The sequence below is a fragment of the Ischnura elegans genome, chromosome X (assembly GCF_921293095.1).
Source record: "Ischnura elegans chromosome X, ioIscEleg1.1, whole genome shotgun sequence".
Classification (NCBI taxonomy): Eukaryota; Metazoa; Arthropoda; class Insecta; order Odonata; family Coenagrionidae; genus Ischnura; species Ischnura elegans.
The window spans coordinates 110,380,946-110,408,455 of record NC_060259.1 but is presented as its reverse complement, the minus strand read 5'-3'; the positions used below and the strand labels follow the sequence as shown (position 1 = coordinate 110,408,455).

At 40.6% G+C, this 27,510-nt stretch overlaps 1 protein-coding gene across 1 annotated transcript in view; it reads right to left on the bottom strand.

Moving 5' to 3' along the window:
• Window positions 1-27,510, bottom strand: part of LOC124171257 (histone-lysine N-methyltransferase PRDM16-like) — a 221,477-nt gene that overhangs the window by 54,440 nt on the left and 139,527 nt on the right. Inside the window, exon 5 of the mRNA XM_046550399.1 lies at window positions 2,825-3,020. Coding sequence (XP_046406355.1) covers window positions 2,825-3,020 — 196 coding nt within the window. The remainder of the gene's footprint in view (window positions 1-2,824; window positions 3,021-27,510) is intronic.

Below are 27,510 nucleotides of genomic sequence, written 5' to 3'. Positions count from 1 at the left end.
AACTAAACGATTAAAATTGATAAAGAAAAGTAAATCTCCAAGTCCAGAGGGAATACCCGCGCGTGCCCTCAAGGAGTTAGCGGCACAGATAGCACCGTTCTTAGAGATAATATTCAAGAAGCCATTATCTGAAGAAAAGTTACCACTAGGCTAGAAAATTGCAAGCGTTACACCTATATTCGGAAAGGTAAAGATACATGACCCAGGCAAATTTCGTCCAATATTATCGGCATCGATTGGAGGCAAGATACTCGAACATATCGTTGATAGAAATGTCATAAATTTCTTGTACAGTCGTAACTTCCTCCATGGCTGTCAGCACGGCTTCCGAAAAGGTAGATCATGCGAAACACAGCTCGCTCTCTTTCTTCACGACGGTCTCAAATCTGGTGAGTCGAAAAGACCAGTTGACGCATTATTTCTAGATTATAAGAAATCTTTCGACACTGTACCTCACAACAAACTTGGATTAAACAAAACAGTGATAAACTGGATTAAACAAAACAGTGATAAACTGGATACGCGAGTATCTTAGTTATCGTAAGGAAAAAGTAATTTTTGACGTAATTAGCTCTGATGTAGTTAACGTGACATCAGGTGTCCCACAAGAGACCGCAATTAGCTCACTTTGGTTCGTTACAGACATTAATGAGCTATTCTCCCGAATTAGCAATAAAATAACTTTATTTGCTGACGACGCTGTCATCTATCGCGAAATTAGTGATAACCATGACTATGAAATTCTATCATCGGATGGTATTAACATTAAGGAAACAGGCGAAGTGAAGTACCAGGGAGTTACGATAACTTCGAACCTATCGAGGGGATCGCATATGAAGAATATTTGTGGCAGAGACCTGAAGAAGTTAGAATTCGTCAAGCGTATTGTGAGCAGATTTTGCGGATGAGAAAGTAAAAGAAAGGTACTATTTCGCACTCATTCGACCACACCTTGAATGTGCAGCGTGCATTAGGGATCCGGTGCAGAAAGACTTAATCCGTGAACTGAATAAAATAGAAAGGAAAGCCGCGCGATTCGTCAAAAACTGCTACGGGCGTACACACAGCGCTGCCCAGATGTGAAGCGAATTGGGCTAGGGGCCACTGGAGATTCGGAAGCTGCGCGCTTGGCTTGAATTACTTGAAAAATTGAGAATTTACCTTTAGGAGCGACACGAAGAATATCATTTTAGAGCCCCAGTGCATATCTAGGTCCAACAAAAGCGATAAATTTAGGCACATATTTTCCCGAAAAGATAGATACGCGAATTCATTTTTACCCCCAAACCACTACGGACTTTATTAAATGGTAGTCGTAATTTTGTTTGAGCGTTTGAATTTTAATAGTAAACGGCTAGTGTCCTAACATCCCCTTCTATAAACGATTTTTTGGGCGTCTTGCGGTGTAGTTTGTAGACGCAGATGAATGCGACCCGTGGTATGATTAATGTTGTGGAATCAAAAAACACAATATTTCTTTGACTTGGTCCTTTTCCTATATTATCCATGACGTTTTCAAGATTTTGGCTCACATCTGTCAGCTTTTTCGAGGAAAAATAGCGTATTCGTTTTTCACGTGAAATTTGGCATCAATCAAACATTATCTTTCGTTTACGAAATATTTAACTCAGGAAATTTACATCACAGAGTAAAGTGCATATTTTTTTAGCATACATTTCAGCCTCGCCGCTCACTCGGCAATATTAATGCGCTCAGCTGGGGACGGGCGAATCACAACCTCTGGAACCCCGTCCCGAGTCCTCGCTTGCCTGGGCGGCCGGTGTTGAAACCCGCTCAATCCGCTCGATCTTTCTTAGGTTTATACGGTAAATATATAAGTGTGCGGTGACAACGCGATTCTATGAGTAATTGTAAATTTTCCATTAACGGTGTAGAACATTAAGAGGGAAGAAAAATTCTCTCTCGGGTCTTATGGTACATTGGTACATATTTATTTCGTTCGCAGAAGGTAGAAGTGCACTGTCAGACCAAATCATTTCAATGAAGATGGAAAAATGCCAACTTCCAAATCATACAATTACGGAAAATTTGTCAGAGATGTACCCAGACAAAGATATAGTCATAGTACCGTCAGACTCTCATAGGTATTCACGTTTTCATTTCCATGGCTGTTGTGACTGCCTTAAACTATTTATTGCCCCCAAAAACTTATTCCCACATAATTGAAAAAATAAAAAGTCAACGATTATCAATTAGAATCGCTTTTATCCATAAGTAACTGCTATCCATGTGACTGATCTAAAAACATGACAGTGGAGAATTACTCTAATCGGGGTCGAAGCGGGACCCGCTCATTTAGCCCTGCCATTGCTCCACCGTCCGCTGGCGTGAGAATGCGATTTTTAGCTGAATGAAATTGGTTATACAGATTCGTATGCGATATGGGCAGCAGTCAGCAACATTCTTCACCTTAATCAATAACATACAGTGAGAATAAATAAGTACGCGAGTGAAAATTTTGAGAAGACTTCGATAAGTGAAATATCACATGCAATCATATTGAATGTAAAATCTTGATACGAGAAGAATTAAATAATATAGATATTAGAAAAATATCCAGTGAGCTAACAAAAGCAATGCTTGTATGTCACGTTGCTCGTTTTTTACACTGGTGTGTATGCGGGAGTAGAATTTCGCAAATGAAATAATAACTTGGGGTTTGGATAAGTCTCTGACCGGCTTCAAACTTCCATTGCCAAGGATGGTCTGGAGCGCGTGCATCGTCAAGGCAACCGATTGGTGTGAGGGAGGAGTGACAATGGGAGTGACAATGGCAATGCCAATGGCGATCGGCTACACTTACAAGTCGGCGTTGTCGAAGGGCAGCGCGCAGATGAAGCACGACTCGGTGGGTGAGGAGCAGTGCGGGGCTGCCGCGCCGGATGCGGTGCTCTTGGTGCTGGTGGTGCTGGTGGTGCTGATGGCGCTGGGGCTGCGCGCCGCGTCCTCGGGGAGCGGCCCTTGGGGCCAGGGGCCGTCGCTCGAATCCCACGTGCGCCCTGTGGACCAAGCCAAGAGGGGATTAAGTAAGGTATCTTAAGGGGGCGACTCATTCGGACCCGAAATCCATGAAAAGAGTCCGCAAAATTACGACGAAATAAGTTAAGACGAAATAAAAACTCTCACTCACTCAGTCATTCCATCATCAATTGGAAAGAAACAATCCAGAGTGTATTAGCCCAATAATCATGAGTTGGTGAGGTCATTCGAGTCGTGAGTCATTGAGTTGTGCTGGGAGAACCACTCATTGAGGGGAGGAATCGTTCACTGTGAGCAACAACGAATCACGTGAGATCGATAGCCGAGGATTGGCGGGAAAGCAGCGACCCGCTCGGCATCAGTTCGTGACGCCATCAGCTTACCTGAGAAAGGGTTCAAGCCGACGATGTTCGCCGCGAATATCTCGTGAGGTGGGACAAGAATCGAAAAACGGAAAAAATGCGGGTTTCTGTATTCCATTCCACATTCCATGACTACCGATAATTAAAAAACGCTGAGTAAGCTCATTGTCAAAACCAGGAGAGTGTCAGTAATTTCGTTTCCGGGGACAAAATGTGGAAGCAAGAAAAAATTGAAAGAAGTAGAGGAGCGAGTGGCGCACGTAGATGCTCATTTCAGGGGGGGGGGGCAAGCTCCCCCCTTTTAATTTCGCCCCTGAGAGGACTACCAGCGGCAACTTAAAATATGGACTAACATATGAATGCAGAGCGTAGGCAGATCCGAAAGCGCCTGACTTCAGGAATATTCGTCAAATTCAATCAGGAGATATGGGCCATTTGGGTTTGCCTCACTAAATCTCTCGTGAGTGATCGAACTAATGCTTATGCTTAACAATAACTAATGATGGTGGATCGATAACAAAAGGGTGGGCCAAGATCATTGCAAGTGGTTAGGCTAGCGCATTTAAAATATGGAAATCAACTGATATTTAGTACTTAAATTTTTAGAAGCGATAACACATAAATGACGTAGTATCACTGCATACCCAATACCAATAACCCAATACACATAATGCCCAAAATACAATTCTGTTCAAAAAACGTTCCACTCGAAAATTTTCTCCGGTTATGAAGACTACGCTATAATAGCGTGTAAGTAATTCTCCAAGTAAAATACAACATGGCGTCAACACACAAAGAAGCCTATTCTACAAAAGCCAATAGGTAACACTCATAAAATTTAATATTTTCCATGCTCTCTTTTAATAGCTAGTGCTATTCTCCAGGGATAAAAATGGCCAGTGAATGTTACCACGCGTATAAAGATATGGAAACTACATATTAGTAAGGTACTCTACCGATTCAGGTAGGTTTGCAAAGAGAATTTGCGAAGTATTCTGGCAGTCTCCCCATGGACTTTCCTCTTCAATTCACAATAAGGCTTACTCCATTTCATTCCACCAAAAAAATCCTGTTCTCTTCCTTCCTCTTCTTCGCTCACCCTCCATTCTTCCCTCTAACACTGTTTCCAATATCCCCTCCCCGCTAAGTACTCCCTCCATCCAAGCCCTCTGTCTCCTCCGTATCTCATCAAGAAGCTGCCTCTCCTCGCCCACCATGTCCAGCACTTCGTCGTTTCCCCTCCTCTTTGTCCACTTCACCTTCTCCATTCTTCTCCACACCCACATCTCAAACGCCTCTAGTCTTCTCTCGTCCTCCTTCCTAAGTGTCCATGTTTCCGCCCCGTAAAGCGCTACACTCCAGATCAGGCTCTTCACTAATCTCTTCTTAAAACTCTTACATCACGATCCTCTCAAAAGCTCATTCCTCTTCATGAGCACCTCCTCTGCTAACACAATTCTCCTCCTCATTCCCTTAACTTTCTATCTAATTTCCTCTAATGCGCTGCCTAAATAGTTGAGTTACTCAAACTGCTCAAGTTTTTCCCATCCACCTTTATCTTGAGTCTCACATTCCTCGCTCGCGATTCTTTACAAAATCGCGTAACTTTGGTCATCTCATGATAAATCCTTATGACATATTCCTCACAACAATTTTATAACGCATCCACTAGAGCCTGCAGCCCCCTCGCTGACTGCTAATCAACGCCTGATCATCCGCATTACTCACTGATTTAAACATCATTCCTCCCACATTTACTTCATCATCCAACTCATCCCAAGCTTACCTCACCATCTCTTCAGAGTAAAGGTTAAGAGGAAACGGCGATACTCGACCACCTCGTTTCACCCCTCGACCAATGCTCGCCAACCCAGATTTTGCGTCCGCTACCCTCACCGGCGCAGTCTGGGTAATATACAGACAGCAAATTAATCGCCTATCCCACCAATCTACGCTTGTTTTCTTGAGAACGTCCTCAACTTTACCCAGTCCACTTTATTCAATGCTTTTTCAAATTCCACGAAGCAAGCATATACATGTCGTGGTCCTATTTTAGGTTGCTCTTCACTTGGGTGTTCAGTTGACTTTTCTTTCTAAAGCCAAACCGATCATCGCCCAAATACTCGTTTTCCCTAAAATCCGTATCCCTTACGCCGCGTGCGATATGAAGCTAACGGTCCTATAGTTTCCGCATTCCAAAGCTTTCTTCTTCTTCGGTAGTGGAATTAGAACCATGATCACGAAATCCTCCGGCCAGCATCCGTCCTAATAGATCCTGCGTACTAGTTCGAAAATCCCTCCCTTACTATCCCTCCGTAGATTCTTCCGAAGCTCACGCGGACTATTGTCCACACCCATCTCTTCCCTAACCTCCATGTCTCGAAGGTTTCTCTCGATTTCCGCGTCAAAGATCCCCACCCCAATATTCCCCTCTTCCGCTCACTTTCCTCCTCTTAATTCAATCTTCCTACAGTCATCAACTGTTAACATCTGCGTGACAGAAGGAACAGCAGGATATGGATGCTAGTGTCATATAAATGTGGTGTTACTTTATACAGGTTTTAAATTATACTATACCCATGAATGCACATCCAATGCATTTTATGAATCCGCTGAATACCAAAGCAGCGGACATACTGAAATTCGAAACCCGAGACATTATCGCTACAATTCGGCCATCATGAGACAATTCAAGGCTCTGAAGTCAGCTCTAAGGCCAGGAGATGGACGGAAAAGAAAATGTTCTGAAATGGTTCTCCCGTCCAAATCCAAAAAATTACATATATTTCCCCAATCAGCCTACAACTCTCTGTCCCCGGGCAAATATTACAAAGAAAACCATTTCCTGCGTCATTATCGCACAAATTCTTATTTCAGCTTCTCTTCGTATGTTTCACAAACTGTCTTGAAGATCGCCAGATCGGTCATACTCGGAAGGCCTTCGGTCCAAGTAAGTAGGTAAGCAGTATAACATTGAAATTTTTTAAAAATAAATGGAGTGTTCTTGCATGCCTTAAACATTCTCCGATGATTAGAGGGATTTATCATGCAAATCGGAATGCAATCCAAGTTATATAATCGCAAAAATATATTCAAAGTTGCATATATTTTGCACACATTTAAATTATATGCTAATAAATATCCGATTATATAAACAGTATATTCTCCGGTAGGGAAAAATATTGGTCCCAACATCAAAACATTTTGATGAGGAACTTGGCTTGGACCACAAACGTCACATGTCTCATGAGGAGTGCTCTGCATATGCAATCCGAAGTAAAACGATGCCGAGAATGGGCTCCTCAAGCGAGGAAGTAAACGGTCAGTGTGATATCACTGGTCCAACTAGATGTTGGGATCACTTGCCTCGATGATGAAGAGCTTGAAGGCCAGTTATATCGAAAAAGTGATAGAAAGCGAAGAGAGCGCTGAGCATAAGGTAATAGTTCACACAAGTCAATGGTGGCGTTCATAAAAAGAATTAGCGCAAATAGTGGGTGAGCAGTGCGAATAATGGGTAAATTTGTGGTCTGTACCAAGACGAGTAGTACATTACGTCTAACACGCGTTAATATTTTACATAAGCCCTATAGCTGTGGAGATAATTTTTTTTACGTTTTCAATTAATTTTCGCAATGTTTATCCAATGAAGCTTCGTACGTGATCGAAGTCATAAGTCTTTGCGAATATGGCCGAATGCGCATTTTTATCGTCATTCCGATGCTTTGATTTCAGCGGAATGTAACCGATTTTCATTCCGCTTTGCCTTTCCGCACATTCCTCCACTCATTCTCTTCTCTCCACGGAGTGCTGAAAGGAAATCCCAAAAACAAAAATTTCCTCCAAATTAAAGAAAAAAAAATGCTAGCATTGCTGCGTATTTCGGAGACGAGCATCGTCTTTTGATGGAATTCCAACTTTACTCCCGCGTAGTGGGAAAAAATCCGAAATGATTTTAAAAAGTTTAAGCAATACACTACTCATATAGATTTCAATTATAGTGAGGAAAATAATTAACATAACTAGAATAGTCAAAGGCTTTTTAGCATGAAAAAGATATTTGTATTTAATTACATACTAAAATTATACAAAAGAGACGATTTGTACATGATAAATTATTAAACTATGCGGAGCTTGGTAGCCTGCTAGGAAGAGCGCTCAGCTGCTCACGGAAGATTGGCGAGTTCAAATCCCAGCTGAAGCCTTCGGACTCGCCAAAATAAAAGAAAATGCAACATGGAAAGAAACTGCAACTTCGGATTGAATTGCTGAGTATACGCGTAAAATTTCTATTTCCTGGGACATGAGTCTAAGCTAGCAATAAGTTATTTCTTCAAACGGTCAATAAAAATACTTTTTTCTCCCAGAAAACCTAAGACTATTCATTTGGTCTTAGTACTTTTTGATTGGAAATTCCCTATGGTCAACGGATATTGGACGAATTATATGGATAAATTTCCATAGTGTTACGACAACAAATACGCTCAGTCAGAGAAAAACCATTTGGAATCAAAGCTGACGTTGACTATAGTGATATTTTAAAGATCAAGGCCCACAAATTGGCTGCACAGAGCAAAATTTAAGCGTCAGGTACTACTCAATATAAACCTACGACGATTTTCGTTATTTCTAGGCATAGGCTATCTCGCTGGTGTCTATGATATTCCTCTTCAATGAATCTCTGTGTACGATGAAAATTCACCAGAAGGTATCTTGTGGTTGATGAAAATATCTCTTGATGTCTTTTTCAACACAGAAATTTTCATATTGCCCAGCTTGGTTAATAGTTTCCACAAGGGGAGCAACGATGGTGATTGGTAACACTGCCTCTTATTCACTTGTATTCAAGTTTCAACTTACCTAATAATCATTTCACAGATGTTTGCATATTATCCATGTAAATTTTTTCTCGTTATGGAAAAATATATTTTACTTAAGAGGCGAAAGTTTATTTCTTTATTACCCTACCACAAAAAACTGCACATATTGGTCGTTTACACCGGGGCTTATTAAAAATTTCAACAATTACATGTGCCTTGATAGGGACCAACCATGCCATTGATAGGGACCACCTACCCAGTGGGGACCCGAACGCGCGACTTCTTCTTTGGAAGGCGAGGACTTGACCCCGCCGCTACTGAGGCCGGCGTTAAAGTAGATGTTGCTGGAATGGTGAGGAATGCTAGACAAGGCTAGGTGAGACCATTGAGAATGAAAAGAATACACTACTTCCTCTCTTCTTCCGAAATCCAAATTGGTTTCCCGAGGCACTAAATTTGCTTCCATCCTTCACCTCATTATTTGCGTGATTATTTTTCAAGAAGGTTTGAATACATTCCTGGCGTTTAACAATAGATATTTGTCTCCGGGCTTCCTTTCGGGTGATGTGCCATACTACGGCGGTTTTTAAGTCAGATCATATACCAAAATGTCATGGAAAATTGAATCAAATCGCGCGCTACTTCATGCACGAGAAATAAAGTCTATTTTCATTAGGAATGTAGATAATTTAACAAATGTAAACGTGAAATATGACTGTACAACAGTTGTTAGATAATTAATTTTCAAATAACTGATAATAAACACCAAAGGCGAATGAAGTAATTACCGGATGTAAAAAAGCCACCCTTCGGTATTTTAGGTAAATATGAATTTTTAAGATGGAAAATGCAGAGAGAGTATCTATCTACACAATGATATTGCTAAGCCATTGAAATGAGAAAGAGTAATGAAGAATTTTTCATCCAGGGCAGCCATGTAAAATAATTTCGGTGACGGATGTTGCAATGACACTCCGGAATTCTAGTAATGCCATTATTGACTCTGTACAGAATCCCTCTGTTTCACGGATGTTGATAAAAACTGACTGCTTCACATTCAACGAACTGGAAGTGATTACGTATGAAATAAGGTTAGTTCGCGGTGATCTTAGTTTGAATTCCCGTTTCCATTCAATTGTTTTCAATGCGAAGTGTTTCTTTTGCCACATATAGGCCAGAATTTTATAACAAATGTAGAGTCTGCAACTGTGGCTTACATAAAAATAAAAATATTTATCAAAACTGCTACAGAACTAGACCATAGAGTATTTAAAAAATAAGTATAGAGCATGTAAATTTAACTCTTTTACGTGGTAAAAGCCCGGTTCCTTAGATTCGATGAGAATCTGAACGCATATGAAAAACTCTGGGTGACCGTCCTAACGTAAGATATCTAGACGCAGATGATGTATTATATTTTAGGTTATCTGCGATACTAGGAGGACGGAACTCGATTTAGCGAATGTTTTTGCTTTCCAAATTTTGCAAGAGACATTTGACTAAAAAATTGAAGAACAAAATAAAAACGACCACTCATTCTGAAAGCCTCGATTTCAGCGTAAATACGATGGAAAGTGGAGCCGTTTAAAAAATTCTGAATGAGCTATTTTTTCGCAGATCATAAAATGATCTCCATTTTACATCAAGGTGGTATCAATCTAATTCTATCGTAGTCTCCAGGTTCATATTCTAAATCCGTGCATGATAACAGATAGAAAATGAAGTAAAATAAATTATACCATATTTCGCCCTTTATAAATGGCCAGAAAAAGCAAATTATAAACAAAGGATGTGTCAAATACTTGTCACGACTCCTCACTATTCTCTCATGGAATTTTTCAATTTCTGTCGACAAAATTTCTCTTTTAATTAAGAAATGAACTTCGCGTCAGCAATTTCGGCTATGTAAGGCAAACATAGTTTCTCACTCGGCGTCGCAGCCGTCCTGGTGTTCACCACGTACGATAGACGCATTGGCTATGAGATTCTTCAAGATATTTCCGTGGTATTTTGGAAGGGTGGTTGAGCGTGTTAAGCGTGACCGTTATAAAGAGTAGCTCAGGCTGTTTTCATTTTCGTCGCAATCGCAATAATTAAAAATGCTGCAAGAAAGAATTCAGCCGCAAAGAAGGATAAAACCCCCTCAACTGATAGATTAATTTGAGAGGAAGGCTCGAAAAAGTCAATTCTACTTCTGAACATTCAATTAATAAAAAAGTCTAAAGTAATCAATGAAAAATGTTCCTCCACATCCCGAGTCTACCACATTGTGCGCTGCTGGATGAATATAGCAGCTACGTATGTGCATTAGTTTAAGTGTATCTGAAGGAACGTATCATTACTTGATCCTCTATTTTAATATATTCAAGGTTCAACGACAATCCATTGGATCTATAATTAAGGGTTAACCTCACCCAACTAAATCTATCGTGAAAAGTGAGGAGTTTTCTACTGGTTTCAACATGGTGTACAAACTTTGCGTGCTTCATAGCCGCGAAAATAATAAAAATTGACTAATACTTCACTTGCTTAGCTTCCCTGTGACAGAAAAGAGGAGATGGAATTGAACGAGAGCTATTCCGAGGAAGGTTTTACTCCCACTAAATATTCCAAAAGTTTCAAACTTTTAGTGTCATTCCTATTGTTATAATATACTCTGTAATCTTAAAATTATGTCTTAAATTTATTTAGTGTCACAAATAGCAAAAGAATGATACCTATTCGAGTCAGTCTATTTTGAATGCAGTGAAATGCATGGCATACCTACATTACCCATTGCAACCGTAACTGAAGTGACTGTTACAAATCAAAATGTCAACCCAGTTTATATCTTAATATAAGTATATTTTAACGTTTCTATAGCATTGTGTGGGAAATGCAGAAGTGTCGGATATGGAAATGCAAGAAGCCTACTCCTTGTAAACGCGAAGCTATCTCATTGACGCCGTCATCCGCTCCCGGAGTCGCACCACTTCTTCAACGCTCAGTCTCCCCGCTCACGCAACGCCGCCAATTACACTTTCCATCCATCAAAATGTCCTCCGTCATTGCAAGGGAACGCGAGCCATTTTTCGGAGATTTGTGGGCCGCATGAGTCCATCGGAGGCTACACTTCCCGTGTCACTCACCATACCCAAACGCACTCCTCCTATGAAGAAGCTTTTCACTTAAGCGGTAAATAAAAGTCCGACTTCATCAAAGCGCTCACCTGAAGCTGTGATTGTGATTTTGACGGAAAATAAATGACCTAAAATACCTTTAGCAGGTATCATATGATTCAACATCTTTCCTTGAAGCATTTTAGGGGCATCTTTCATTATATACGAGAATTCACTCACATTACCAATTTTTTGCAAAAGCTCAAATGGGGTAAAATCCTTTAAAAACTAATTGTTTTAACTTCGTCATATCCCATATGGTCTGGGGGCTAGGATATCTGGCATTCACCCGGAAGGCCCGGATTCGACTCCCGGAATGGGAAAATTTTCCCCCCGCTACACACCTATTGAGACGGCTTGCAGGGTAGTATGTACATACATACATGCAGATGTATCTCAGTTTTGACCGTTCATCGCCGAAGATATGCCTTGTTCTTGAGCAACAGAAACTGTTTTTAGCTCATAGGACGCATGAAAAATTCATTCGAATAAATTGCGGGCTGATTACTACAGGATATATTTCCACTAAACCGGAATTACTCTTTTAATTAGTTGGACAATACATTTTAAAACTCGAGCGCGACGCGTTTTCCATCGCTCGAGTCGGCTTTTAATGGCCCACTGAATGATGTCAAGGCACGATTGAGAGCTCAGGCATTTTTACCCAAAGAGCGTTCGTCAGAAGCGGAGGTCTACCATCGATGGCAATACCACCATGATTGGTCTTTTGGAGAGTTACAACTGCTAGCGTTGGGCTGGTTGCAAATTACCAACTCTACAGAATTCTGGTCGTAAGAATGAGACATCGGAGATATGCCGCGTCGATAAGATCATTTTCCAGTGCTACAAATTTTCCGGACCATGGTCACTCAAGGCTGTGAAATGAGCACATCGAGACAAAATTCTGTCTTTCATTCCTCTACACCAGTCCCACTCCACCACGGATTTGGTCTTTTTTCGCGAAATAATTCTCGTCTCAAACTTACGTTATCAAGTTGATATTTCCAGGGGACAGGAAGTAGACCACTGTGAGCGTATGCTTGTATTACTGTTGTACACAATTTATATTTAAAAAAATGGCGAACATTTTTTTACATTTGAGACACAGGCAAAAGTTGACATGCGTCTTCTCTTTGCACTGAAAATTTCAAGACAGCGTAAGATGAAAAGGAGCAATTGGGTGTGAAAAAGGCCCATTGAGGATGCGTTCTCTAAACGGAATTTTATAGTGGCACTATTGTTTGAAGCACAGCTCAATCCCCTCGGACACTGACTGCCATGAATAACACTCACGCCCTGATGCCTGTACCGCTTAGCGGGATGGCTGGTCTCGCCTAGTATACCGCCCTTGCACGCTAAAGTCGCTCTCAAAATCAGTTTCTTCGTTCAATAGTTGCTATGCCTGGTCTGCAATGGATGTCAGTTGTAAGATGGTCATAGCCCTTCCTTGCGACTTGTGTAGTACGCCAAGGCAATCAAAGCACATCTTGGCCACGACTGATGTATCCCTCAACACTTGAAATGGGTAAGAGAAAGTTTTAAGAATCTGGATTTAATTAGGTTTAACGTAAGTTTAATTAGGCGGTCCATAATTAGTGGGCAAAGTAAACCAGTCTGTGCATAAAGAATTTAAATGAGCCAATAGCACAGGAAAAATAAATAAGTAGGCAAGTGAAAATTTAGAGACGGCTATATAAATGAAATATCACATGAAATTATATCGAATGTAAAAACTTGAAATTAGTAGAAATAAATGGTAAAGATATTATATAAATGTACAATTAGTTAACAAAAGCAATTCTCGTTTGCCTTATCGCTCGGTTAGTATGTATAGGGTGCAATCAGAATGGAGAAAATTTCACAAATGATACATGATCATAATCTTGAAAGGAAAGCAAAGGTATGACTTAATTTTCTCGATTTGGCTAAAAACATTGAACAAATTATTGTAGAGATATGGGCGATGTCACAAAAAGTTGTTGAGAATTCAGAAAAGGAATGTTATAGCCATAATAAGGTAGAGTTTACTGTGGAGTGAGAAACCACGATATAGGCCAATTTACGAGGCATTGGAATGATATCGGGATTCAACTGATTCCGGCCGGCTCCTTGATTTGTCTTCCGGCTTGGGTCTCCCATTGGAGATAGCTCGTCGTGAGGAATTGATCACGTATTTCGCCCGATTGCATTAGTTTTGCGGCTTCCGTCACTTGCGCACCAGGAATCGAGGGCAGGGAATCTATCTCGCGAATGATATATCGCGGGGAGGAGGGGGCGAGCGTATCAGAGAGGGTGAACATAAGTTGGAGGTAATCCAGAGAAGGCTCACATGAGCGAAGGGTTCATTTGTGGATTTCCCTTAGTCGGTCAACAGTGGCAAAACATTTATTCACTCTTCAACCGACGAGCATTAATGATAAGAAGCCCAAACTTTGATAATTTCAAAGGCGAACCCGATTCTGTTGGAAGATACGGAAGGTCAAAGGGACGGATAGGTTGCGATTAACCTTGTAGCGTGGATTGGTCAGCGTCTACCAGACGCCAGGGCATTTTATTTTCTTTGCCCACATCGGCTTTCAATGCTTAGAAAACTCATATTCCTTGTATCTTATTATTTTATGATTCTGAAATAGTCACCAATATGATTTGTTTTATCAAACTTATGGAATAAATTTTGATATTTTGTTGTTTTTGGAGTCTGGTAGACGCCACGCGAAAAATGACTTACAATACGTTACATGGTAATAGCTTCGTGATATTCATCGATAAGTACTGAAATACACTTATAATTTAAACTAACAAGTAATTAAACCATTAAATTTTGTATATGCGTTTTATTGCTAAGATTTTTTCATTATAATCAATTGAACACTGAATAGAAATATTATTGCGAATAATTTACTTTGGTTTTCAGTTTGATATAAATTAATTTTATCAATTTGATATAATTTCAATGAGAGAAAAACTGTAAGAAAAGTCAAAATAAGTAGTATTCAGTCTTTGATTAACACAGATATCTCCATCATTATTATGCATACATTTGTTGTCCATTCATGAAATTGCGTATTCAATGAATGATTTATTGTAGTTAAAAAAGTTATTAATACTCTCATGCAATTTGTTTAACCATTCCAAAATGAGAAACGTCTGTGAGACGCCGGGCGACGAATGGCGTTCCAAAATGTGACGCGACTAACGGAGGGTTAAAAAAAGGGGAAGAGAAGAGCAAAAGTGAAGAAATGAAATGTGGCACACCAAATGTAATCCAAAGGAGAACTACACTCGTAGTCTATTCCATTGGACAGCTATTGCGTGTGAATAGCAACGAACGAAGAATGGAACGGATATTTTTCATTCTTCGTGACGAATGACTCGTTTAAATTTCGTTAACACTTTGAAATTCACTAGAATCACTATGCATGCACTAGAATCTGATGTATTCACATCAGAAGTTAACACCTGAGATGGTACCAAAACAAAATTTTCAAATTTTAGACACGGGAAAAATTTTGATAAGAGCCTACGTAAAACACTGAAAATTTCAAGGGAAAAGCATTAATTTTAAAGGCGCGACACGAATAAAGACTAATGGAGCGGGGGTGTTGCGCCCTCTTAAGTGGAAAAGCGCCGAATAGTCCCGGTTGTGGTTTGATGCATGGATAATGGGTTGCTTCTTTGCTCGAAGAGCGACACACTGGAGACGATGAAAGTTGCTGACGTTTCCATTCGAGCAAACGTGGAGAGAAATAAAAGCATCGGGGTGGGCGTTTCTCCTTGTGCACTCATCTGACTGCCCCCCCCCCTTCCACCTTCTTCCCACTCTTGCCCTCCCACCCCTCGATTTTTCTCTCAATACGGATGCAATCATGATCAGTCTCCTGAATATATAACTATGCCACGAAATTCATGATTAAACAGAATACATAAAGTGCGCAGAAATAAAAATAGCAGTAGAAAATGACACTGAACTGCCGAAATCCGAATCGGTTAACTTTAAAATAAGCGTGGAGATGACGAGTACACTTTATCATGAACATCAGCAACTTCCACAAATCATTGCCGGTGACGATTGCTTATATATTATGATACCCTGATCGTGCCCATTACATTTGAATGGTGAAATTTAGGAAGCGTAATAATGTTTTCTATAAAAGAAAGATTTCACGGAATAAAGACTAATTAATTAGCAATACTATAAGTCAATGTGAAATGCTAAGTTAATATTAATAACTACATGAATTTCTATTTCCTTATTACATGGTAATTCCCTACCAAGTAACCCTGTCCAGAATCAATTCGACGAATGGTAATGAATATATTTTCACCAGTGCTCAGATTGACGAGCTGGGGGAAGGATTGAAAGATACACTTTACCTTAGCGTGGCAACTGCGGAGGGACGCCGATACTCGCCGCTTAGTAAAACCTCGCAATGTGGGGTCGTCCTCGCCGCTAAGACTTCAGCGCGGCAACTGACCGGCGGGGTTGCGACCCTTTGGCGATCCGTCGCTTCCAGTAGCACCGCCACCCGCACGCAGCGTGGCGCTCCGCCAGGGGCCGGTCGAGTAGTGGCGGGCGTGAATCGCAGCTGCCCCTGACGGTTTGATTCGATGAGCACCACCTGTCGCGGAGATTGCATCGACACCCGGCCCTGGATGCACCCTCCCGTGAGTGGCCACCCTTGGTGTCGTATGGCATTTGGACGGCCAGTTGAGGACGTTTGCGCCACGAGCCAAGTGCACGGAAGGAGAGAAACCCGGTGGGCGGTGCTGGACACTGAGCGCAACTTTACCGAACGGTTGCCATTATAAACGGTTCATTTGCCGTGCTTGGCCACGCTAGTGAAATGCGATGGTGCTCTCGGCTCCGTGATCGCAATTCATTGAGAGAATTCGGATAAGGAAGGATAAGTTAGCAAGAAAGTAAAATATCATCCTCCCACATCTATTTTCTCGTAAGTTAAAAATAAGAAAACGAGCAAGTTGCCCCCCACGTTTGATGAGTTGGTGACGCCGCTGGAGTGTGGCTCGTTTACTCGCTAAAGGAGAACCTGTCACTAGGGGAAGGAACCGCCAGCAAAAGTGTAAGCAACAGTAAGCAAAATCTAGGAGTAGCAATAGAAAGACCTGGGAGCAGCTGTAGCAAGACCTAGGAGTCACTAATAGGGTGGCACGCTTCGTATGAGCTCGTGACGTCATCAAATTAACAGCGAAAATGTTAAGGCCGTCGATTTGTCGTGGCGCATAGCTCGAGAAGTAGGTGACAGATCGGAAAACGGGAAAATAAGGGTCTCCTCCTTCTTCAAACTATAGAAATCGACAGCAATAAAAAAACGGTGAACGAGCACATTAAAGCATTTGAAATATTAGCAAAAGATGCAGTTCTATTGGCGTATTTCGAGTACTCTATGCAGAGATTTCTGCACATATTTTAATACCTTGGCAAATTAAACAATATAGTATTCTCCTACGAAAAAATGCATGACTGTACTTACATAAAAAGAACCCCTCCCCTGTAATCTTGAGATGTTTGATAAAGTCTAACAAATTAACTTCCACAAAGTTGAGCCGGAGACTATAGAGATTTTGGCAAAGTAATCGAACAAGAAATGCCACTGAAATATCTAGAGTTTAGCTGTCAAACTCTACTGATATCGAGAAGGAAGCAAGTGAAAAAAGTCAACAAAATATTCGACTGTCTGAACGCCCAAGTCCGGCGAAACAAACACATTAGAAAAGAAACAATGGGAATGATATTCGAGGCTGTTGCGAGACCAGTCCTATCATTCGTTGGGGAGACAAGACCGAAAGATTGCTCGAGAACCCGTGCATAAATGTTTTTGCGGAGCTTTGCTGACAGAACGCAATTGGACAGAGAAAGGAGTGGGGCGCTATGAAGAGAGTGTAGAAAATAGGAATCAGTGGGGAAGAAAGTGGAATGGATGACCCCGTCGGCATGATGGATGAACAGCAAAGATGAAAGTGGTGAGGGAATATGTTACAATGGGGAAAAGAAGGGTAGATAGACCGAGGAAAAGGTAGAAGGATAAGTTCAGTGTGGACAGAAGGAAATGTAATGGAGGAAACGGGAACCATCCATTATTAGAGAAGAGGAGGAAGAAAAAGAATACATTGTTTTCATTTCGGTGACTCGCTCCGAAGGCTCTTCTCGTTGTCAGAATAAAAATTTTCAAGCGTAAAAAATTCTAATCGCGCGGCAAACAGCTCGTAATCAACCATTCGTAACGAAATCCTATCGGAATGATTCCGATCAGGGCCAAGCACCCTGGTGAAGACATCAACGTGATTTCGACGAATGACGTCTATGTAAGCGACGCAGCGCCTTATAACGCCTCTTCCGATACATGCATTGCTGGTTCTTCCACCAACAGACATCCTCCACCACCGCGAGTTGAGCACGTGTCCTCTGGATTAAAATTCAATCGTAAATATGGTCTTTAAAAAAAATTACAGGCATTTTCAATCACTCAGTGTTTACATCCGAAAGTTAGATGAATAGTTGAGGGTAGAGCTCACCCGAGACTAAGCCTCATAAATTCACGCAATCAGTGTAAGGAGACCTACTCATTTCCCTTGGCGACCTTGTAGAGTTTCTGTGGGAGTGCCCGAACGGTAAAGCCGGGATGTGAACCCAGGACCCTAACCGATTAAGCCGAACGCTCCACACATTAGGCTACCACGCTTTCCTCTGAAGGAAGATCATGTACGTCTTTGGCGGAGACTGCCGTCATGGAAGAGGGGGTGGAGAGAAACCTGGGGTCGGCATCTTAACGAAAAGCGCCAAGGGGGCCATGGCTTAACGTCCCATCCGAAGGAAAAATTTGCTATACTTCAAGTTCCCTGCATGAAGCATTCATGTTCAGGGATCAGCATACGCCACAGTCAGGCTTCGAACCTTGGCCCTCTGAAGCACAACAACCAAGCGGAGACCTATCTTATTCCGAAGGAGGAAGTGTCTTCTCAGGAAAAAGAGTCATCAACGTCGTTTGTTACATTTCGTCGGATGAAGAGGCAGAGTTTGACTAGACTTACATATCAAAGAATTTCACCGAAGAAAAAATTACCTACCTGCATGAAGCATGTTGATCATGATTATGATCAGAATAATTTTTATAACTATATAGTTGGAGATTCATAGGATACTTCTTTTCGACTCATGGATTATGTTAAATTGTTAATTGGTCCTCGTGATTTTTGTTAGGCTAGGTAATTTAAAAATTATTCAAAATTCATGCTACGTAAAATTTCTATATATATCATGCATTTAAATTCGCCAGTTGAAAATTTTCACTTTTACAGCAAGGATTTTGTTGTTGCCTGCAAAACTTATATCAACGCTTTGTCGTCCTGTAATAAAATTCCAATTCCTTCTACGGATGTTTCAATATAACTTACCGAGAAGGTTACGAAATCTGTTTTCAATAATTTTTTTCGAGGGATTAAAATGCAAAACATTTGCAAGACAATCCGTTCCCTGCTAGTATTTATACTGGGAATTGTGATAAAGTCAATAATAGCCGATATTTCAAAAGATTACGTCATAAATTAATTTTTTATATTATATATTTATACTATAGAGAAATACATTGTGAGGATTATCGGTTAAGCAGTTACAATTATAATAAAATCCCAAACATTTAGTTGATACCAATTCCGTTAGATGCACTGCAAATTTATATGCCGGCTTTTGACCTCGTGATAGCATTGATGCACACAATGCGTCAATGGTTGTTTTGTGGAGGTAACTGTAGGATATGAAGTTACTCGGGCAAATGTCTCTGCCACCAACGGGATTTGAAGAGGAGACCCTAGGCTTAAGCCAACACTCAGGCTACCCCACGAACCCGATATACGACTGCCACGGATCTTCCGATGCATCTTCTCTCATCCATGGGATGCTCTAGCGGACGAGTTCTGCTCCGAGCCGCCTGACTTAACGCGCCCACTGCCCGAGCAAAGAGTCCATAAAGCAATGGGTAAATAAATTCACTAAAATTTTTGTAAATTCCATACAACTTTTTATTTGGCAAACACCGACCGATAAATGGCTTGTATTCCCCTCGAGAGCTACCCTTCAGTGTTGATTCTGGTCGCCGTAAAAAATGATTTGGAATTTGGAAAGTTTCAATCTGTTTATTTAGCCATGGATTCAATGTTCCACAAAGTTAGCTCTCAAATCATAGAGGATTATAACCTCACCTATTTTTAAATGTTTAACCTCGGTAACTAATGAATGGCTCGCTAGGCTGGAAGTGAAAGGATTTTTATAAGTTTTCATTATATCATCAGCCATTGAAGTTGTGCATTTCAAAACGCAACAGTATTTTCAGAAAATCTGTGAAACAAACCATTTCTCCACATACGAAGGCACGAATTCCACTAATTAAAGTTTCCACGTTGAAGGGATAAGTTACGCTATTAAATATCCATTCATAGAAATAAAAAAAGAAGTAACAGCATAAGTATTATTTTGTTTATGAACCCAATGTAAAGGCCTTAGTGCTGTTTTTGGTGTGATAGAAATAAATAAATAAAGTACACCAAAGATGGGAAAAAATTTTAAATTCCGAATTTCTGCCAAATGCAATTGCACCGCGCCAGTTTGGAAATCATGGCTAAGAACTAACATGCCATTGATAATTGTTTTATGCGGCTTTGTAAGAAACAATCTCAGATTTCCACGCTCAAAAAACGGTAGGTTCCCTTTGAAGGATAACTTTTTCAAGAAATGCTCCACACATTGATATGATAACAATAGGAGAGCGGATAATCATTAATACCCTGAGTCAGAAACAACCATTAATACCCGAATGCAGAAATTAGAAACTTGGGGCCGATACCTTTGACCATGGCAAAAGAAATCTCTGCTAAGTATTTTCACTATGTAAAGGCTTTTGGGCAATTTAAAATTGCCTTGCAGACAATGCCAAATTTGAGTGGAAGAATGTTGTGGAAGACCTAAATATCGAGAATTCAGGTCGTCATTTACCAAGAATCTCAATGAAACGCGGCAAAGGACTACTTATAATTAAAAAATTACATTTCAATGCCAAAGTTTTTGAACCAAACGTATTTAAAAGCTTGAAATCATCAAATACGCTTCCCTGATTTTACTTTGTGAGACGACATGACGGAGTTCAAATGTTCCCCTTTCCCCACGACCGCAATCACGGCAATGGCATCCATCGAAAACATCCGCAGACCCAACCCCCCTCCCCACTTTCCAAACACTAATTATATGGCGTACATAATATGGTCAGGAACATCACATATATATGTTGGAAATGGTGTCGTAGACGTCCAAAGGAACAAGTGGTGCGGAAACGATCAGAATATGTTCACTCATATTAAATGCCACACAGCATCGCCCGATGCTTTCCACTTGAATTTCACCCCCTGTACAATGGCGGAAGGAGAGGTCGTGTCTATGTTTAAGAGGAAGCATCACTACGGCTCTGAGGTTCTCTCTCTGGTTAACTATCACCCCTTCAAAACTTACGCCATCATTTAAAGTTTTAAGAGTACACGTATCAGGATCATATCAACATGATATTTAAATTTTTATAGTGCACGCAAGAAAATTTGATCAAAGGTCTACTCTATACATCCTGAAAATTTCCGGAGAAAAATGTACGTTTTGAGCAAGTAATCGCCCTAAAAATAAAAAATAGGAGAGGGAGATATTAGTACCCTCGAGAAATATAATTTCTGAAGTATTCAATATTATTGGTCGTCAAGAGGCAGCGATGCTCGCAATGATTTTTCGCAGAGTTTCCACTCATTCCCGCCTCTCCACCCGCACTCTTGCTTTCTTTTGACACCCGCCGTCACCAGTTCCACGTATCTCACCAAAGGCCTTCTCTTGCAAGCCTTTCCCTACACTTGTCCCTGACGACTGTCTTCCATCAACCTGTCGAGCCTCTCTGGTCTTCTTACCAGGGTATTGAGAAGGGCTCTCTCTACCCCTACTGCTGTGATATTGATTGATCTCAATTTTCTATTTGAAACAACTCTGTGCTTACGTTGCATGTACTTGAGTATAGCCAGTATATCGTTTCATGTAGATTGGAATAGTTCCTTTTTATGGAAACGATTTGAGCCGTTTAAGCTCACCGTTAAAGTAAAATATAATCTTACAGTTTTTTTGCTTTTATTTAATATGAAAATAGAAACGTAGCAGCTTTTCCTTTTGCCCAATAAAAGCGTTTTGATTAAATTTTCATCTTTTGGTTTAAAGTAGGAAAATTCGCCGCAAAAGTTGACCTTAATCTAACTCAGACTAGTTGGACTTTAAAATCGAAGCGTCCGAAGTGTACGTCGAAAGTCGAATTTCTCATAACTCTTCAAATCCCTAGCACAGCTCTCATATCTTTCGTTGAAACATTAAATTGTTTCATTGAAAGCCTGGCCCTAACACACCAGACGGCTACAAAATAAACGACAGAGCAAAAATTCTCGAAAACACGTGATTCTGAATTAATCATAGTCACAATAATGTAGCAGAATTCCGTAACTATAAAATTAACCAACAGTGTGCACAGCCTTAATAAACAATATTTTATCTAGAGAACAGGAGATACGCTGAAATATAAATCTTATTTTAATTTCAAATAAAATTCCAGAACTTGGAACCTGAAGGATTCACGCTATATAGTCCAATAAAATGACAACCGCAGAGTGACAATCTACGATAAAAATTATTACACTGGAACTCGACGTAGAATGAATTTTGATACTTAAAACACAACTGCGGTGAATGTTGATACCATTTTCTCACCTTTTATTCAGAAAATTCGGAATTATGCCCAAAACCAGAAAATATACCAAAATTCACTGCAAAAACTATATTTTCCATTGCGTATCAAATCAGTTCAAAAGTGAACTCTTTATTTAAGCTGATATATGGCGCACTGCTTGTATGTTCACTAGCATATTAGCCCTCAATCCCTCATTTCTTCATTCCTAACGTTCGTTGGATAAGGGCGAAAGTGAAATTCGACCCGGACTAAGCCACAGGTGTGTGAACATCATACTTTAGGGGCCAGTGCCTTTCTTTGGGCGACCAGACCGAAATTTCGTCTCGTGGTGCTCGAATCATTCACTTGCGTGTGATCTTGAGACCCACACGATTGGAATTCAATGCGACTCACTCCCCTCTCCCTATTCAACGTCATAAAATTATCATTGAACATGTTTTCACGATATTTCAGGGCTTATGTTTCATGCAATTTAAATTTCCATCGGAAAGAGTATTTTATCGTCTTGTATTTTCGGACTTCTGTTGTGGATTATTGCAAAAATAAGGAAGGCATTCTAAGTCTCACATGAATCTGTACATTCCATGCAAAAATGCTCCAGCCGTCTTAAAAGCTTCAAAAAAATATTGCGCATACACATTAGCACACGCAGTTTGCAGTTTCTTCTCCCACCGTATTTTTAATTACCATTTTCCATTCTTCATTGGAAAAAAATTAATATATGGAACGGACGCTCTATCGCCAAGATTGGGAGATATGTAATGGGCAATAAGCGCTTATTGCATAGTTGCGCTTTGTTTTTTTTTCGAATCCGTGAAAGCGTTTTCAATCATTTTAATTGTTCAAAAACATGCGGTACATCAATTTAATATTAATCAATTATGCTTTTACATTGTACGTTTCTTTCCATCCGACATTTAAGCATGGATAAATTATCGAATAATATTAATAATTATTGAATATTAAGTTTCAATATATAAACTAGTTGGAGAAGTTCCACGTTAAATAGAAGCCACATGGGAAACTAGTTTACGAAGGAATCAAGTAAAAGCTGAAAAAATTGCAAGGACATTGATGTGTGAGTAGCGATATAAATGAGGTAGAAATCGGTTTCCAGAAATTCCTGTATGATAAATTAAATTTGATGGTAAAATTATTTTTGCCACGCATAATTGAATCCACAGCTTATCTTAAAAATTTACTGCATGGGCAGAGACGGCTGTCTTCCAAGTTGCATGGGGGAATGGATTACGCTCATTTGCGTTAATTTCATTTGCCATTTTTGCCGATTGTGCCAAGGCCAAAAATCACTGTTTCCCAACCTTAATTTGCACCAAATATATTGGTATGCAGTAGAAGAGGCAAAGATTAATCTGAAAACAGGAAAGCATAAACTTGAGGAGGCGAATGAGTTGTACTACTTTAGTGACCATGGATGGAAGAACCAAGGAGGAAGAAATGAATAGCGAAAGGGGTATCTCACACGTTGCGTAGCGGGGTACTTAAATATAGAGGGACGACGTACCTGGGTAGAGGAGTTGAGATTGAAAATATGTGCCCTTTTGGGCGAACTGCTTTGGTTTAAACATGGTTGAAAAGCTAATGTTTAAAATATAACTTTACCTTATCAAACATAACGATATTTCCATTCATTATGAGTAACGCACAACAACTGAAAACGTACACCCAAAAATCTATATTACGCTCTAAAATTGTATAAGTAGACGCGCCTAAATGAAGAGAATCGACGACATCCGTCCGGAACGCTCGGGAAAAAAGACGAGAATTTTCGCCATCCGTAAGGAACGTGCTAACAGCTGGGAGCGCAAGCGTTGAAGTGATGAAGCAATTCGTTCGGACTTAAATTTGGAGCATGTTTGCTCAGGGCTGTGAGGCGTTTGGAGAATTGGGAAGGTTGGAAGCTTTCGAGACGCGATGAGAAGTCTTTTGCGTAGACGATTGGACAATTTAATTGGCCTCATCAAGAGACGCGATGACCCAATGAAAATCATCGATGGAGGCGGGAGGGAATAGCGGTATAGGAGGTCCTCGGATGGGATTGCGATTTCATGGAAAGTAGAGAATAATGACAGGTATGACAAAACTAGCGAAGAGATCGAGCGAAGGAAGAGAGAGGTGCGCAAAGAGAGAGAGAGAGAGAGAGAAAGAGAGAGGGAGCAGAGAGCGACGCAAACCAATCTTTGGACTGCCGACTGATAATGAGACTCGTCAACGAAGGGTCTCGATGTGAACGGATTTATCCTCCCTAGCGAAGGTTTCGGGATCGAACTCCGCTTGAGTGAGTTTTTCGCCCCCCGAGGCTGAAAAACAACAGTTAAAATACTAACTCAGTATCTCATGTACTCAGTACCTCATCTTCATCACTCAGTGCTTCTACTCGAAGGCTCCTATGTAGAGGTAAGGGTGGAGCTCACAACATACTAATCCACTGGCGTGAGAGACCACACATCCAGGGCAAAGATCTCGTTTCTTTCCCTGTGCCGCCTTGTATTTCCAGCATTTTAGTTTTCGGGGTGCTCGAAGGCTTCACCCGGATTTGAAATCGGAATCCTTGGAACGGAAGACAAGCACTCCTCCCACTTTTCTGGCATGCCACTATTTATCCCTCGTTGGATGAAATAGCAACCTAAATAGTCACAAATTTCTCGAGTTTGAAGAAACACTCGTAGCGCCTGATTATTTTTTATATTAACTTTCTGGTTGTGATTTTGTTTTAAATTACGGTATTTATGATTGAACTTAGTTTGAATGTTTGAAAGTTGTTGGTAGGAATGATTTCGGTTGTGAAGAGGTTTTCGGTCACAAAGAGGGAGGATTGTTGGATTTAGTGATCGAAAGAGATTGTATGATACTTCAAGGCTTTAGATGATTTAAGGGTTGCAAGCAGTTTTTATTCACTATCAATTCTGACTTAATCATCTCTAATAGATGCACAACGAATCAATGCGTTATACACAGAGGACACAATAACTCTGACACCATCGCATAAATAAACAAATGAACCTTTAAATGGCATAAATAGCAAAAGAGTAAACAAATATATGAAACAAGAGAAGTTATAGATACCTAATTATCGCACTGTAGTGAGTTTAACGAGGATTAAATGGAACAAAGCAAAGAAACAACATCCTCCCGATTTTTGGCACCGAGAAAGATTGTTGAGGACCAACGTTTCGACGAATAACTTCCTCATCGCCATGAGGGCTGAGAGAGAGAATTAGTCTTCAACAGCCTATGCCGAACCCGAGGAGATTTTACAAACATTAAAAGCGGGGCAAACTCGCGATCTCTGGAATGGAATATAGGTAAACAAACAGAGAAATGCTCTCGTCTCGTGTCTGGTCATTGAAATCTGACCGGTAAGCGAGCTCAGGCGGGGTTTCCTGGGTGAAGGGGGGGCAGCGTAGAGGGGGTCCGTCAAGTGTGACCGCGGCCAGGTGGGGCCGACGCCACCTGCGCCGATACTTCCGCAGCGCAGCTGGGCGCGAGCGCGGCCGTTTGAATCAGGGCATCCACGCCGCTCTTCCCGCGCCGAGTCCACCTCGAAGGCGTGGCCAGGCGGGAGAGCAATCCCAATGCCCAGCCGAACACTCGCGGCACGTAGGGTATGTCGGGGAATTTTCGGCTTCCATTGTTATTCTCATCCCTAAATGTTAATTTTTATCAATGGCTTTTATTTAGGCGGCTAATTAAATATCGCGTCGTTCTGTGATCGCTGACAATGAGATGACAGGAATGGTTGAGATATGAAGGAAGCTGCAAGAAGGAAGGATGGTTCGGTCATATTTTAAGAAGGGATGAGGAGAATGTGGGGAATTGAATTCGAAATTGGCCGGTGGAAGGGAAGAGAAAGAGCCAAAGATAAAATGGAAGGCTGTGTCGAGAATGATTTGAGGGAGAAGGCAGTGGAGTAGCAAGAGGTGGGTCGGAGGGATCCGGACCGCCCCCCCCCCCCCAAATATATAAGCACACTTACTTTGCATCACAAAAGAAAACTAAATATTGAAAAATCATGAATTTACAAGAGATGTCTTTGAAAAATGAAGTCTTTTCGCAGAAATGGGCAAAACACATGTCAAAGTAATTTGTATTTTAGATACAAAATACAAATTACTTTTTAAATCTGTATTTCAAATACAAAATACAAATTACTTCCAAAAATTGTATTTTCGATACTAAATACAAATGTATTTAGTATCAAAATAAATTCTTAAAATACAAAATACATACTTCACCGAAGTTCTTATCTAATAAAAAATTAAAATCAATTCAAATATGAACTATTTTTAGAATGAGAGGCTCAAACATTCTTACAACGTATTTGCAGGTAACTGGCAATCAGACCATTATCCAGGGCAAAATGTCTTAAATAATATAGAAAATTGTCGGCCTCGGTGGCGGTGGGGTAAAGCCCTCGCCTGCCAATCCGTAGGTCGCGGGTTCTCGCCGGGGTGAGTTATCCCCATCCAGGGCATGGATACTTGTGATGCTCTATTGTTAATTTTGCAACCCCCGCTGTAAAGGCCATTTTTTGCCGTTTGCGGGGAAGTGAGAAATAAATTAATAAATAAAAAGAATATATGGTAATCATTTGTTTATTTCACAAATCTCACTTACAAAAAATGCTAATTTCCCTTCAAAATCAATAATGTTTCAAATATAGAGTCTGCTAAATTACTTCCTTTGCAATTTTGAATAAATCCTGCAAAAGAAAATAACTTTTCCAGAGGAGCACTGGATGTGAGGCTAGTGTTATAACGTACAAATAACCAAGAAATTGCAATACTTCAATTTCATTCGTATTTACAACATGGAATGAGGAATGTCTCGGGTCATCTGAAAAGGCAAAGAAGTTCTCATCTGAAGAATTTCCATCATTTCTGGAGCAGAGAACTTCAGGATTGAATTTTTTGGCTGCATTTATTAGCATTTGCTGTAGATGCGCTCTTAATTCCTCTCGGTCGCTTGGAAGCCACCTCATCCTGAAGAAGGGGTGGGTACCAGACGCCAAAATAGCATTATTGACTTCCGTTGAAAGACAGATGTAGGTTTTGAACCTATTCTGCAAGCTCATCTTCAGACCTGTAATGAGAGGGGCCCAATAATGGAAGACCATTGACTGCATCTCCTCTAGCTTTCCTTTTATAGAAAATAGTGTTGGTAACAACAATCCAAAGAAACACCCATCTCCTTGAAGCCGATCAATACCCAAGGCAATTGGCCTCATAACCTCACAGTATTCTTTTATATAATCCAGTTCTATTTTCTTAATTTGGGTTTTGTTTCCAAGGGCACTAAAAAGAGCCTGCAACTTCTCTCTGTGTTTCAATATCTGGCATAGAGCATCGTACAAAGAATTCCACCTGGTAACACC